The 14,872-nt window shown below is 39.3% G+C and overlaps 1 protein-coding gene across 6 annotated transcripts in view; it reads right to left on the bottom strand.

Annotated features, from left to right (window-relative positions):
• Window positions 1-13,316, bottom strand: part of LOC111872269 (rho-associated protein kinase 2) — a 125,141-nt gene extending 111,825 nt beyond the window's left edge. For 3 of the 6 annotated variants that reach the window (XM_023865978.2, XM_023865982.2, XM_023865980.2), the window contains exons 1-6: window positions 13,174-13,316; window positions 12,651-12,805; window positions 10,906-11,089; window positions 10,732-10,813; window positions 4,924-5,024; window positions 2,154-2,213 (exon numbers count right to left, since the gene is read on the bottom strand). In XM_023865978.2, coding sequence (XP_023721746.1) covers window positions 2,154-2,213; window positions 4,924-5,024; window positions 10,732-10,813; window positions 10,906-11,004 — 342 coding nt within the window. In that variant the 5' untranslated portion in view covers window positions 11,005-11,089; window positions 12,651-12,805; window positions 13,174-13,316. Of the gene's footprint in view, window positions 1-2,153; window positions 2,214-4,923; window positions 5,025-10,731; window positions 10,814-10,905; window positions 11,090-11,259; window positions 11,283-12,650; window positions 12,806-13,173 lie in introns of those variants that run through there. The other 3 variants (XM_033754632.1, XM_023865979.2, XM_033754633.1) reach the window with 3 other exon arrangements.
• Between the last annotated feature and the right edge of the window lie 1,556 nt (window positions 13,317-14,872).

Raw genomic sequence — 14,872 nt, 5'->3', positions numbered from 1 at the left:
CAATTCCTTGAACTTATACCCCTCACGGGGAAGAAGGCAAGGCCGCACAGAAGATGTGTGGTTAAAAAAAAGAGCCAAAGAAAAGATACACAATATTGGAGCGGTGAATGTGGGGCACCGTTGGGTTAGACGAATGCTTCACGGCCTTCCTTACACTGCTCAAATTCTAAACCAACTGCTTCCATTGCCGAGATACTGGGCACTCATATTATAAGGTAAGGTTATAAAAACCATCTTTTAAGATCATTTTAGTGAAAGTTTCATGCTTCAAGGCATATTATTCACTGCTCAAATTCTAAACAACCTGCTTCCATTGCCGAGATACCGGGCGCTCATATTATAAGGTAAGGTTATAAAACCACCTTTTAAGATCATTTTAGTGAAAGTTTCATGTTCCTATCTCATATAATTTAAGAACAATGATGAATAAATCATTTTCGAGCAAAATTTAAATGGCCGGCTGAATATATTACCGCCGGAGAGACGGCAGCGGAATTTAAATAACCGCATGAAAGGGTTAAATCACTCTAACAGTATTTGATGATAAAAAATTATTAAATTCCTTGCTACACAATTTCCTCCAGTCCCTTATTACTTTTTTTTTTACATCCAATCATTTCCCTCAGCACCCTGTTCTCACAAAGCTTCCTTCCGTTAGAGCAAGAGACCAAGTTTTACAGCCATTTTGAACAGCAGACAACATTACCATTTTGTGGAACTTCAATCTCTAAGCTTTTTGAGAGGTGGGATCTTTGAAAAGAGGAAAGAAATGAAAAGAGATTATTATTTCATTAAGATTATACACAGATTAATGTATAAGGGGCACTCAAATGAAAATGGGTCACCAAGCATAACTTGCATTGCAGGCAAGTTGGTAACACTGGAATTTCCTTACGGTACAAACATCTAGCGGGGACTCGGGAAAGCAGTGACAACGTGCCCTTGCACACTAGTTGTTTGTTTATTCTGCTGGAAGTAAGGTTAGCACTACATGTGGTCGTCCAACATCAGTAAGGGAGGCGGGTAAAGAAGAACAGCGAAGTGTAGTGCGCTTTTTGACTGCTGAAGGAGAAATTCATCATTGCATGTCTGTTGTTTACAGTGAACACAGCATGTCATGTTCGCGTATGCTGGCGTGGCATAAGAGATTCCGAGAGGGACGTGTGTCACTGCAAGATGATGCTCGCCCAGCACAGGCTCATCGTGTCATCACTCCTGATGTTATTCCTGCTTTCGATGGTCATATCCGGGCAAACCGACGGATCACTGTGGAAGAAATTAGTCTTTTGATGGGAATAAGTCACGGTTCCGTAAACTCCAGTGTGTCAAAACACCTGCTGTACCGCAAAATCTGTGTGCAATGGGTTCCACATCAACTCACGGAGGAACAGAAGACTCAGAGAATGGTTTGCATCACTGGGTCACTTCCAATGATACCTTGAGGAAGAGTATGTTTTCCTGTCCCATATTGCCACTGGGGACAAAACTTGGTGCCACCATTTTGAACCTGAGAGCAAACAGCAGAGCCAACAGTGGAAACATGTGAATTCTCCACCACCGAATAAATCCAAAGCGATACACACAAGTTCCGGTAAAGTGATGAGAATGTTCTTCTTCGACTGCAAGGGCCCTCTGCTCGTCAGATTTCTCAAGCATGGGGCCACAATCAGTGCACAGCACTATGAAGACACTTTGCAGAAACTGAGTTGTGCCATAAAGTCAAAACGCCCTGGAATGCTATCAAACAGTATTATCCTTCTTTATGATAATGTGCGCCCACACACTGCCAACTCTGTGAGGAATACGCTACAGAGATTTGGTTGGGAAGTGCTTCAACATCCCCCCTGGAGCCCAGATCTCTCCCCATGTGATTTTCACATTTTTGGAGCCCTGAAAAGAGACATTAGTGGACATCGGTTTGCATCGGATGAAGATGTGTGTGGCTGGGTAAAGATGTTGTTCCGTAGACAGCCCACAAGCTTTTTCAAGGATGAGACTGACCATCTTATCTCCCAGTGGGATAAATGTATTAACAGTTTTCGAGGTAAGAAATGTTCCTTAATATGTTTTGGCTTCTGACCCATTTTCATTTGAATGCCCCTCTTAGGTATTTTGAAATTAATCACAATGATTTGAGAATGGAGATACCTTACCATTTCAAACTTGCTAAGTAATTTCATCGCATACACCTTTTGAGTGGATTTATGTCTAACCTGCAATAGAAGCAACACTGTCAGTTTAAAAGCTCATAGTAATTTACATGTCTAATATCACTATTTGCAAATGGAAAACACAGGTCACGAAAAGCAAGCAGACTGAACAGCTGACCTAGCCAACCCCTTTGAAAACAACCTCAAAGTTTCATGCTATAACCATTACACTTACACACATGAAAAACAATCCCTCTCCCAACACATTATATTAAAGGAGTTAATTACAATTTTGTTTTCCACTTCAGAAATAAAAAAAAAGCTTCACACAGAATGCATACACTTAACTTTTTCTTGTAAGACTTTCCTTTTTTTTAATTCTATGTCAACGGTTTCTAGTAGCATTAAATAGAAATTCAACTCTTTTCATGCTACAGTTGTACATGTTAGGTTAGGTTACAGATGTACATGTATGTCCACTGACACTGCTTCATTTACATTAGCCAGAAAAAAAAATGTGTGAAAAGGGCTAATCTGCCAAACACGACTTCCATAAAAAACCAAGGTGACAAGCACAAAGGGGCAGCTGTCCCTGTGCCTAAAAACCAAAAGACTGAAATACACATAATATTTCAGGCATGTTCATATATCCCATCTTGATGTCTTGTCCACTTAATTTTTACTGTTCCAATTTATTTTCTTCATCTTACAGATTCAAAATGCTATATTACTTTATTTATATTCTCATTTGTATTTAAATACTGGTAAAACCAATATGCAAAAACATCTCATACATATTCACTGTCGCTCAAATTGTAGGAATGCGGCATCCACCTTCTGACAGACTGTGAACTAGAATGAAATTAATGACAGACATGGCGAAAGCTTTGTTCACACATCAACTCCAGTGTGCTCTCACCAACTGAATATGAGCTTGAGGATGGCACTCTCAAAAATGCATTAGGATCTTCACAACGTGACCAGTACTTCGTCTGTTTTAACCATAACTGAACTGTTTTTGTATCAGTTTTAACCAAAATGGAATGTCAATGCATTTTAGTAAAATTCCATGATAGAAACTGACACAGAAATCCACCCAGTGGGCACTGAGCTGTTTCCTAATGACATCACAAAGCTAGATGATCTTTTCACAATTTTTGCGAATGCATCTAAAAATTCAATACATTCAAGAAAAAGGGGAGGTGAGTGGTATGGTTCACATTCAATCGACTTCACCTCCGATAAATAAAAATGGTGCTCATTGCTTCAGAAGCTGGGTAGGCCACAGAGCTGGTTTTCATGTAATGGCAGAAAAATTCCTTCCATGGCAGGAATCAAACTCTAGTCGCCCAACCCACTGCCACTCACCTTACTTACTGAGCTATTTCAACTTACACAAAGTCTAAATACGAGGGGCGTTCAAGTTCTAAGGTCTCTGACTTTTTTCTCAGGACTGGGAGCAGATAGACACATGTGGTTTAGTTTAAAATACGTGTGCACTCTTTGTGAATGCGTGACAGAGATGGCAGCACTGTACGGCACACAGAACTCTAGTGGTGGCGGCGAGTGTGAGGAGTGTGTTTGATACCTAAAATGGTGACATTTTCGTTACAAGAACAGCAAGTAATCATTCGTTTTCTCCACTTGCGTGGACACACATTGAAATTCATCGCCAGTTGAGTGAGACATGTGGTGATGGTGTCATGAATGTGAAAAATGTGCGTTCATGGGTGCGACAGTTCAAAGAAGGCCGAACGTCGTGTGACAATGAACCAAAAACGATCTTGGCCCCGCACCAGCCGGTCTGACAACATGGTCGAGCGAGCTGAGAAAGTTGTTTTGGAGGATCGCCGATTGAGTGTGGAAAACAATGCCTCCAAAGTTGGCATTTACGTGGGATCTGTGCACACAATCCTGCATGAAGACCTGCGAATGCAGAAAGTGTCCTCCAGGTGGATGCCACGAATTCTGGCGGACGACCACAAGGCTGCGCGCATGGCAATTTGCCAGGCGATGTTGACACGTCATGAAGGCATGAATGGGACTTTCTTTTCATCAGTTGTGACAATGGATGAGACATGGATGCCGTTTTTCAATCCTGAAATGAATCGCCAGTCAGCTCAATGGACGCACACAGACTCACCATACACCAAAAAATTTCGGGTAAGCGCCAGTGCTGAAATGATGGTCGCCATGTTTTGGGACAGCGATGGCATAATCCTTACTCATTGCATTCCAAAGGGCACTATGGTGACAGGTGCATCCTACCAAGATGTTTTGAAGAAGAAGCTCCTTCCAGCACTGCAAGAAAAACGGCCGGAAAAGGCTGCACGTGTGCTCTTTCACCAGGACAATGCACCAGAGCATCGGGCGTATGCGATGCAGCAATTTCTTTGTGAGAACAACCTTGAAGTGGTTTCTCATTCTCCCTACTCACCTGGCCTGGCTCTTAGCGGTTTTTGGCTTTTCCCAAAGATGAAAGACACTCTCCGTGGTCGCACATTCACCAGTTGTGCTGCTATTGCATCAGCGATTTTCCAGTGGTCGAAACAAACTCCTACAGAAGCGTTCGCAGCGGCCATGGAATCATGGCGTCCATGTTCTGAAAAATGTGTCCGGCTGCAGGGAGATTTCGTTGAAAAGTGACAGAAGTTTCAAATTTTTTGTATGATTATTGTGTGAGAAAAAATCGGAGACCTTAGAACTTAAATGCACAACGTACTCCTGCCTATCAAGCACTAACAAATAGTGAACACAGCAAGTCATATCTTACCAACTGCACTTCACCAAAAGCACCTCTTCCAATGACCTTAATAAGTGAGAAGTCATCCATTTTCATACGAAGTTTACAAACAGATGCAGCTACTTTGTCATCTGAAAAATCAGATAAATTCTTTTACATAACATATTCCAGAAATGTATAACAAAGTTATTTCAAGCATCATATCTCTAGAGGAATGTAATTAAAACCAGAAGTTATACATACCACACAGTATTACTGTTATTCCTAAAATTAATCAGAACAGTGAAAATTTACTGTGCATATAACTGTCAGAACAGGATTGTGAAAGTACACTTACAGAGCATACACAAGTGGAATACTCAACAGAAAGGTCATGCCATGTCAAATTAACAGACACCTGACACCTTCACAATTGAATGATTTTTGTGAGACTGCACTCCCAATGAAGGCGAGTAGTCTTGCCAAATTTTATTGTTTTATAACAACTAGATTTTGGACACAGCTGTTGAAAAAAATAATTTTTTGTGCACAAAGCTCACTTTATGCTGACTTCAACACTAATGAAATGCCCTTTCCAATGACCTATTATATTTACAACAGCTATGTTCTCCAGATCTTCAAATATGACTTTCAACAGTGTATTTCTCAAACTAAAGCACTTTAATTTTTGGCCTACTTTCCTTATTTGTAAAGATAACAAGAGGCTTACAAGATCACCTTGCAGTCTGTGTGTTTGTGTATCTTCCCCAAACTCCTAAAAGCCGGAATAATGGCATCAAAATACCATATAAACATATGTGATGTGACATGATGAGTGAAAACGAGAGTAGTGCAGTCAGATAAATGCTATAGACAGCCACTGCCAGGCAATGGTTCAGTAATTAGGTTTTATAACTCCTGGGTTTCTGTGTGCTGCAGATGACTGCTAATCGTGCTCCTGAGCAGAGATTTGTCCTCTTTTATATAACTTCAGGGAGAAGCCAGAGAAAATACTGCTTCCAATAGTTCCTCTGTTGGTAGCCTACTTTCCTCATGTGTCTCATTGCTATGCAATGGCCCAGTTGCTATACAACAGCTCAGTAAACATGTTCCTGAGGCAATAAATTCACACACACAACAGAAGAATTGTTGAACACATTTTCTGTGTGATCTGGGTCATGTCAAAGGAAAGTAGGTCAGTTCTTCTCAGGGCTTCTTGTTCTTATTAAGATACTGTGTGCATGTAACTGTTGTTTAAAACATCTGTAATTTATCAAGTTGGCACTGTAATGCGATTGGGTTTTGTGTACCATTTTTACAGCTAACAGTTACTTCATGGAAACATAATCCTCAAAAAAAAAATCAAAGAATGTCATTAACATAGTGCTCCAGGTTCAAAATATGGATCCCACTATTCATGTAGCAGTGATGGTACACCATACACTAATCTCCTGATCATGATGGGGTACTTCAAAAGTTTGACTCAGATTAACATTACTCCCATACCTATTGTTCTCAGTTAATATATCAACTCAGATGCAACCAAGCTTCATCTGTAAAAAAATGTAAGTTTTGATCAAGGAGACTGCCATGTACTGCTGGCATACATCAGTTAAAAATATGTGTTCTCATCCAGTCACCTTTCTCCATTACTTGAAACTGTCTTAATTTTATATGGCTGTACACATAACATTTAGCTGCTTTCTGTGCTACTGCTGTTGAAAATTGTGCATACAGACCTATAATGTCAGGGATTTCCAAAATGAATGCTCTAATCTGACACCAATATTTTCAAGTTTTTCCTCAGTTAGCACAGCATCCTGGCTAGTGTATTTCTTGTCTAAGAAAAGAACAAACTGAACATAGTTTGTTCAATTTAAAAATCAGTGATGAAACTAAAACGTGAACATCATGATACTTCTTTTGTGTTTTATAGGACTTCTCCCATAAGTATCATGCAGAAAGATGTTTTTCTTTGAGTGTTAATTTCACCCCCCCCCAACATGTCACCACCTTGTCGTGGTGGTGGGGCTTGCGTGACTCTGCGACCTGGAGAGCTATGTAGGCGGTAGTTTAACTATCGGTAGGATCACCCATGCTGGAAAGGTCAAAGGGTAGAGTCAGACTATGAGGGATACCCTGGTCCTCCAGACTGGGGGTTGGGCATGAGGCTAACAATCTCATCCTGTAAAAAGAATTTTGTTCAGAAACCTAACAACCAGCCTCAGGTCATCATGTGTGGGTCCATTCCTATGGCAGCACGCACTGGTTGTGGAGAATGGTTGTAGAGGCCAAGGCTCACCCAGGCCTGCAGTGCCAAGTAGTAGGTACGTAGCTAGGTAGGTATATTTCACTACCTTGATTCAAGGAGAACTGATACATATTAACTGTGCAGTAATGAAGCTGATAGTCTCTCTGCTCATCTGTTCATCACATAAAGCACAGTTCACTATCAATTGCATCTTTTCTCAGTTGGGTGAACTCTATTTAGTCAGCTGAGAAAGTATTTGTAATTTCTGAGACATTTAATTTTCAAGTTTCCAAAAAGAAACACAATTTAAATACAACCAGTGGTTGAGGAGAAACAAAATATTATTATTCAGCATCAGAATAATTACTGAATGAAAACTGGTAGTCACTAAAGTGTGAGGTTGACAGCACTGTACTCAGATTTTTCAACTAGACATATGGGATACCATTACATTCTTGTGGGCTATAAAGCCATGCAGTCAGGTGAAAGTCAATCAATGTTTTGGAGGAACATATTGCCTGATTGCTACCTGCTTCACACTGGTTCCTTGCCTGGTTTATTCTTCAACCCTGAAGATAGAAGTGACATGTTCCTCTGAAACATCAGCTGACTTTCAACTGACTGAAAGGTAAAGATAAAGTCATCCCTGTACTTAAATAAGCACTATGCCATGAAGACATATGGGAGAGAGTACATATAGATCCATGTACTCTTGGCCTTGGCACTAGTTGAGGTTGAGTAGTCTGCTTCAAGCCCAGGCCGTTCTACCCCCTGGGGAAAGAACCCCTTGTACCCACTGGAAAGAAGGCTCGGTGGGTCCCAGAGCCAGTCTGAATGATACAGAAAGGAGAAAAATTTTGCCCCTAGCAGGACTTGAACTCTGACTCCTCAGCTGTCCAGCCTGTAGCCAGTCACTATACTGACTGCAATATCCCGGCCACCACTTCAAACTGACCACACAGCATTATATGCCATAAGATATAAATCTTCATAACCACTGCTGCTGAGAACTTCAAATCCTACGTACAATTACATTGCTTATGACTATAATGAATTAGTTTTTTTTTTCAATTCTTTTAATTCATATTAACCTTTAACGGCCAAATGTTAGATATATATGACACAAGCATCACCCTGAGTTCGCCGAATGTTATATATATCTAACGCAGTACTCCTGCTCCCTTTGGGAGTGCTGACAGTTTGACCTTGGGTTTGAAACCAAAACAAACCTATGCGAGGTCATGTCAGTGGTTCATTCCTTAGCTCTAAACAATAAAATCGTTTATCATGGTACTGGTTTCGATACTATTTATGTTTAGACTGTTTATGACCTGGTCAGCCAAATATAGCCCAGCTTTGTTTCGAGATGTGATGAGGAAATATTCATCGGTGCTTGCAGAAGAGTGCTTCCAGGGCCTTCAAGGAAGTGTAACGCATTCAAGGATTGGTTTTCTGTGATGAATTATCAGTTAGGAAGTCAATGTCAGATTGTCTAATACTTCTTTATCAGTTATAAAGTCAGTGACAGACTGTCATATATTTCTTTAAATCATTTTTATTTTGTGTCTTGGATGAGGTATAAACCCACTCAGCCAGTATTACTTTGTGAGTAAAAGGCATCTTCGCAACTGGGACTTTCGGTATCAGTGTCGGACTGGCAATCTTTCCGACTAGTATTATAATTAGTTTGCATCAATATTTTGCGAGTATTACTAATAGGCAAGAGTGTCGCTTTGTCAATCAACATAATTTATTCAATTCTGCTAGAAACCCCCCTCCCCCAATATGATTCTTCAATTGCACAAGCCGAATATCACTGTCAGCGGCGTTTCTCGGGGGGAGGCCAAAGTTATCAGGGGGCCCAACTGAGTTGACTGGAGGTGAAACATTCACAACACTGGCCAACCAAAAGGAAACAAAGATGTTGTGTGTTTCGCTAAATAAGAAAAGCAGGAGCACGCTCTTCTATTGTAAAAATGGTGGTGTCGCTCTGTGGGGGGGACTGCTTCGAGAAGTGCCATGCATGTCAGATTGTATCGTAAACTGTGAAGAGATGCAGTTCAAACTCATGTACAGTCTGAACAAAATATTATTGTATATAGTGTGACTATATTTACAATATCACCATTATTGAAGGTTGAAGAAAAAACAACGGGTAAGTCGTTTGGAATTTCATAACATATGTAATAAAGATTATATTCTGCATTTCATGACAAAATAATCACATTTAATTTTCGTTTGTAAATATTGCTTTTTTGAGTATATGTAGAAAATTTTATTGTCTTTCAGACTGGTTTTAGTTCGTATTTCCACATTGCATAGAACGGAAAATATGTACCGGCTGCAGAGGGCTCCCGGCAATTTAAAAGTCCATACGTTAAAAGTTAAGTACATCATAACTTTACAGAGTATTATACTTCTTAATTATGCATGTGAACAATGCCCAGGCATGCCAAGCAGATCAGCTACTTATTCTATGTATTATGTATCTTGATTACTGTTCAAATATTAAATTTATTGTAGACGAGCATATTAATACTAAACTGGTATTACAGAAACATATTCATACAGACCATTTTTAAATGTTTCTACATTGATAAAAAAGGGGTTTTAAAATTCATTGCTGAATGACATATAACTGGATCAATGAATATAATAACAGGATTTAAAACAGAATATTACAGGAAAGTAATAGTTAAACAACTACAAACTTTTAATCCTTCATATCTCAAAACACAGTTCTATGCAGTTACATCAGTCTGCTCCCAAAATGTCAAAACAGCATGTACTTCGCAAACACTGCTAACAAATTCCTTATTTTCTTCAAGCAGCGTTAAATCAGTTCTCTCCCATTAGTCATCAAAACATATTTTTCTGGGGTGTAACTTCATAATATGAATTTACTTGACCACTTCTCTCAGGTGACATATATTAAAATTTGGATTAATAACCATAACCAAAACCAAAATTCAGGCACTTGGGCCTTAGTTAGTTAGTTAGTTATTGGAGAGGGTGGGTTTCCCCATGCACTTAGACCTGTATTGGTCCACTGTGCTTCCCTCTATAATTTCTACCAGTCTCTATATCCTACCAGTACTGGTGCTTACCATCAGTCCTGCCCAGCCAGCGAGACCGGCTCTACTAGCTGAGAGGTATCTATAATGTTTCCCCCATATACAAGAGGTATTAGAGACTGCTGTTGGGCGGGAAACGTCTGTAATTTGGCTCAGTGACCTCCTTTGGAGATATGAGGTTCTTTTACGTGCCGTAAAGCTACGACACGGGACCCACGGCTTATGTTTCAGTAACTGTAAATAAAGACTGAATATAGAAACAGTTCAGTTCTGTTTACGGTATCTTTGAGAGTGAATCACCATTATTTAGAGATAGAAATACACTATTTTGTGAAGACTGGTGTTCAATTGTGCAGTCTATAAACAATTACCCTTAGAAAACCATACCGGATATCTTGTTGAATATATGACTTTCATTCAGCAGAACTGCCTACTCAGACATGACGAACCCTGACAGATATTTTAACCAGACAATGTAAAAGGTCTGTTTCGTAAAGTTGTTCAATTTCTGGTTAGGCTCATGCTAATACTCACATCTATTCATGTAAGCTTCAACATTCTTCATACGTTTCACGGAGGGATGGTCACAGTCAGCTACCAATGCCTGAACTGTGTCCTGAAAATAAATAATGCAGCTGTCATATGCAAGCAAGTATATCATTACTCTGCAAATATTGTGACCACACATCTATACATTCTTAAACTTACCAAAAGGCAATCCACATTTGCAATACTACGTGGATCTTGTATAGTCTCTTCTAACTGTCGCAGACGACGCTTGCGATCTTCATCTTCGACACCGTCCATTTTTATACTAGATGTATAGACTATTATACTCAGTAAAACATTACTCCACAAATATATCTGGTTGGTTTACATTACACAACACATGCTGTAAGCAAAAAAAAATTTTAATTAATGATCACTAATATTGTAGTTTTCTGGGATATAATACTGTGTAGTCTGGTAGGTGGGTACCAACATTTCAGAATACCCTGAAGATGGGAACAACTAGAATGACAATGAATGAGTCTGAATCACAAGTGTGAAAATGGTACTCACAGATGCAGTTTTAATCAATCAAGGTCTCAGAACAAGAAGACAGACTAGCTGTGATGTTACTTCATATAGTTTCAGAATATATACCAAGGAAACTTCATGCAGACATTAATGGAACTCTACTTCATATGTCTGCCCAGACTCCAGCATATACTGATGACATTATGGTGAGAGCCTTCTTACTGGTTAATGAATTTATATACAAACAGAATCTGTGGTCAAAGACACAGAGTTAGAAATTAATGAATGTAAAACAAGTGTAATGACAAAAGCAAGTGGGCACCACAAGCTGGCTAAGATGACCCCAGGGCCATAGTGAGGCCGGAAGGATTAGGTCAATTGAAAAAAATTCAATGACCTCATTGGGACTTCAACCCGCGACCTTCCAGCTTGTAGCATTGTGCCTCAACCAAATGTATAAAACAATAACCCATAAAATATTATGTTATTGTTGTGCAATGTGTAAGCATTCATCAAAATAAGAAATTATCATTAAAGTTTTGAAATGTAAGATTTTCAAAAGAATCCTAGGACTTATAATAAAGAAGAACAACTCCATAATTCAAAAAATCATAAACCCTGTCGAATGTATAATAACTCAGCTTTGTCTATATTTGCCAATTAGTAAAACTACAGTGATCATAACATCCTCAGAGACATGTTTCATGAAGAAATGTATGGCAAATAACCAATCCAAAGGCATAGAAACAGATAAGAAGGCTAGAGATGATAAGCACAATCTGTCACAATGTTGAAACTGAAGCTCAAAGGTTTGAAATTGTGACAACTCGAGGTAAGGTATTTGGTAGGCCTTCGGCCATAGTGGCCTGTAAAGCACTGGACTGGATTGATGATTGAAGCATCATGTTCCTCTTAAACATTAATACCCACCTACATGACTACATCAAGTCATAAAAAGATGATCATAATATAAATATTCACAGCCATGAAAATCACAAATATCATAGTGATACTCAATGTTATGTTGCAGCTCTGTCCCACATTAAACACAGGATTCACTCACTATACCCTTATTCTTGGATCAATATATAAGGACACATTTTTATATCAGGAACGAACAGTGCCCATCCTTCCAATGCAGTACACACATTTAGCTCGCTTGTTAGATTTGAGATTCTCAGCAGTGATGACTATGAAGTTTGTTGCTGTCAAGGGAAATAACATTCCTGAAGGCAATAATCTTTCTTTACCATAGGTAACAAAGACAGACACAATCAACAACCAGTTAATAAACTGAACTTCCATCATTACTTTGAAAAACCTCAAGATCATGCATCATAACTGATGTACTACTGCATGAAACAAACAACAGATCATACAAGTGTAACAAACTTTAATATCCTACATGACAGAACTTAATTACAGTAACTTACCTGTTCTAGCTATATATAATTCACAACCAATTATGTGAAAGTAAATAATGAAATCTGACACTTTGCCAAATCCCAAAATCCAGGATTATTTACCGAGTGGTGTATTCTGGAGTCTATAGTTTCACAGCCGTTATGTTCGTTGTTTCTCCATTTCCCTGTATAATATTAAATAATTAAATGTTCAATCCTCGCATGTAACATAAAAGCAGCAAGGTACAATAAAATGAATTGTAAGGGGGGCCGCAAATCTAAGTACAAAATCCTTGAAAGTAGGTGTAAGTCAGAATAAACTGAGCGTAACAAATTCACGGAACCATAAAATTTTTAAAATCATTATCATTTGCGAATACTGTTTCCTTCATTCCACTTTAAAACTAAGACATCCTATTTATATGATCTCGGTGACAGGGTCTTCCCGAGACGTTATTAATGCGGAAACACTCCATCGCTGACATCACGTCAGTTGACACGTGATGATTCTTACAGCCAAAAAAAAACCTATTGCAATTTATCTCGATCTTACCTTCACATTTCTGAATCAAGTGCAAATAACAGACTATATTACTGTAATCTCATGATCTTACATGCTTTTCAGGCTTATACCCGCTTTTATTATTAAACATGATGGCTTCCTACGGTTACCAGGCCTCCCAATCGTTCCTGACGTTCCTGACGGAGGATGGAGCAATGAGGAGATCTATATATAGAAGGCAGTGACCATGGAAGTGTGTAGAAGGACCGAACAATATACTGCACCGATTTTGTATAGTCATATGCACCAACCGGAAATTTCGCATTGACATTAGGGAAGTGGTACCAGCGGTATCGGCCCGTATATCTATCAGTATTGCGATGGGTTACGGTCTGGACCGGTCTGGACGGCCGGGCTTCGACCCCAGGTAGAGACAAATTGTTTCTGCTCCACAGCGTCCTTATCGGCTCTACCTCTATCTGTCGCCGAGAATAATAATGGGAGGGCTAGATCTCCACTCCCCCATACGTTTTCGTGACATGGTAACGAATTAATTAATTGCAGTGAAATTCATTCAAATTCTTGAAAATGTATATCTTAATACCTCTGATCCTTGGCAGTTGTTTCTGGCTTGAAGCTTGTTTGGCTTACAACAGGATTGCATTGCTACTAGCCACATTTGAACAAATTATTATTATTATTATTATTATTATTATTATTATTATTATTATTATTATCATTCTACGGCCATTTTTGGGTCTTGGCCGCTTTTTTAGTTTCTTCATCCTGTACACAGTCGGTAGGACTCCTTGGATGGGGGATCAGCCCGCCGCAAGGCCTCTACCTAAACACAGCACAACACAAACTCAGAATAAATGCAAGCAATACAAACATTCAAGCCTTAAGTGGGATTCGAAGCCACGATCCCAGCGTTCGAGGGAGCGAAGACAGTTCATGCTTTAGACCGCGCGGCCACTGTAATCGGCTGAACAAATTATGGCATTACAATAAAATAATCAGCATCTATTTTAAACTTCTCTCAGAGGTATTCATACTACATTTATGGTGTCAACTCAGGTGCTACTCAAAAATGCAGATTCTTCCTGGGAGACCTAGTACATCGCCGGGAAATTCTACTTATACGACAAAGCATGAGCTGGAATTATTAGTAATGTGTACAGAAAGGAAATCCTTACATAGTTCTTGGCATTAAGTAAAAAAAAATACTCTATCTATCCTCATTTGGGTGAGATGGGATAGCGTTGGAAAATGAATCAACTCAGGCATGGGATTCAGCCTGCGTCGTTTTAAGTGCGTATCACTTAACAAGATTTGTAGTGTTCATTATATGAGGTGTAGATAAATTTGTTTATGCTTATGATAGTAATCCGTGTTTATTCTTGTCTCAGCACATTTCACTTTCGGGTACGTTCATATTTTCGCGCCACCTCTCATTGACATTGTACATGTTCGGATAGTTATGTTAAGTTTTCGTTGAACAGAATAATAAATTCCATTCTTTTGATTTCGCTGTTTGATTTTAATATGTCACTACAGCTTTCTGGGAAACGCCACGTAGAATGTTAAAAATCCTTCTCCTTCGAGGTAAATGTGTTTGGTCGGCCAGTATGATAAACTGGCCAGCCATTCTTGGTTCCGGGTTCCGGGTTCCGAGTGTCTTCATTTTCTGTGTCACGACTGTGGGAATGTTATATCTACTCCAAACGTTTTTGCCCCAGGCCGAAATAAT

The sequence above is a fragment of the Cryptotermes secundus genome, unplaced genomic scaffold, assembly GCF_002891405.2.
Source record: "Cryptotermes secundus unplaced genomic scaffold, Csec_1.0 scaffold1682, whole genome shotgun sequence".
Taxonomy (NCBI): Eukaryota; Metazoa; Arthropoda; class Insecta; order Blattodea; family Kalotermitidae; genus Cryptotermes; species Cryptotermes secundus.
The sequence above is the reverse complement of the archived record's forward strand: the minus strand, read 5'-3'. Positions and strand labels throughout refer to the sequence as shown.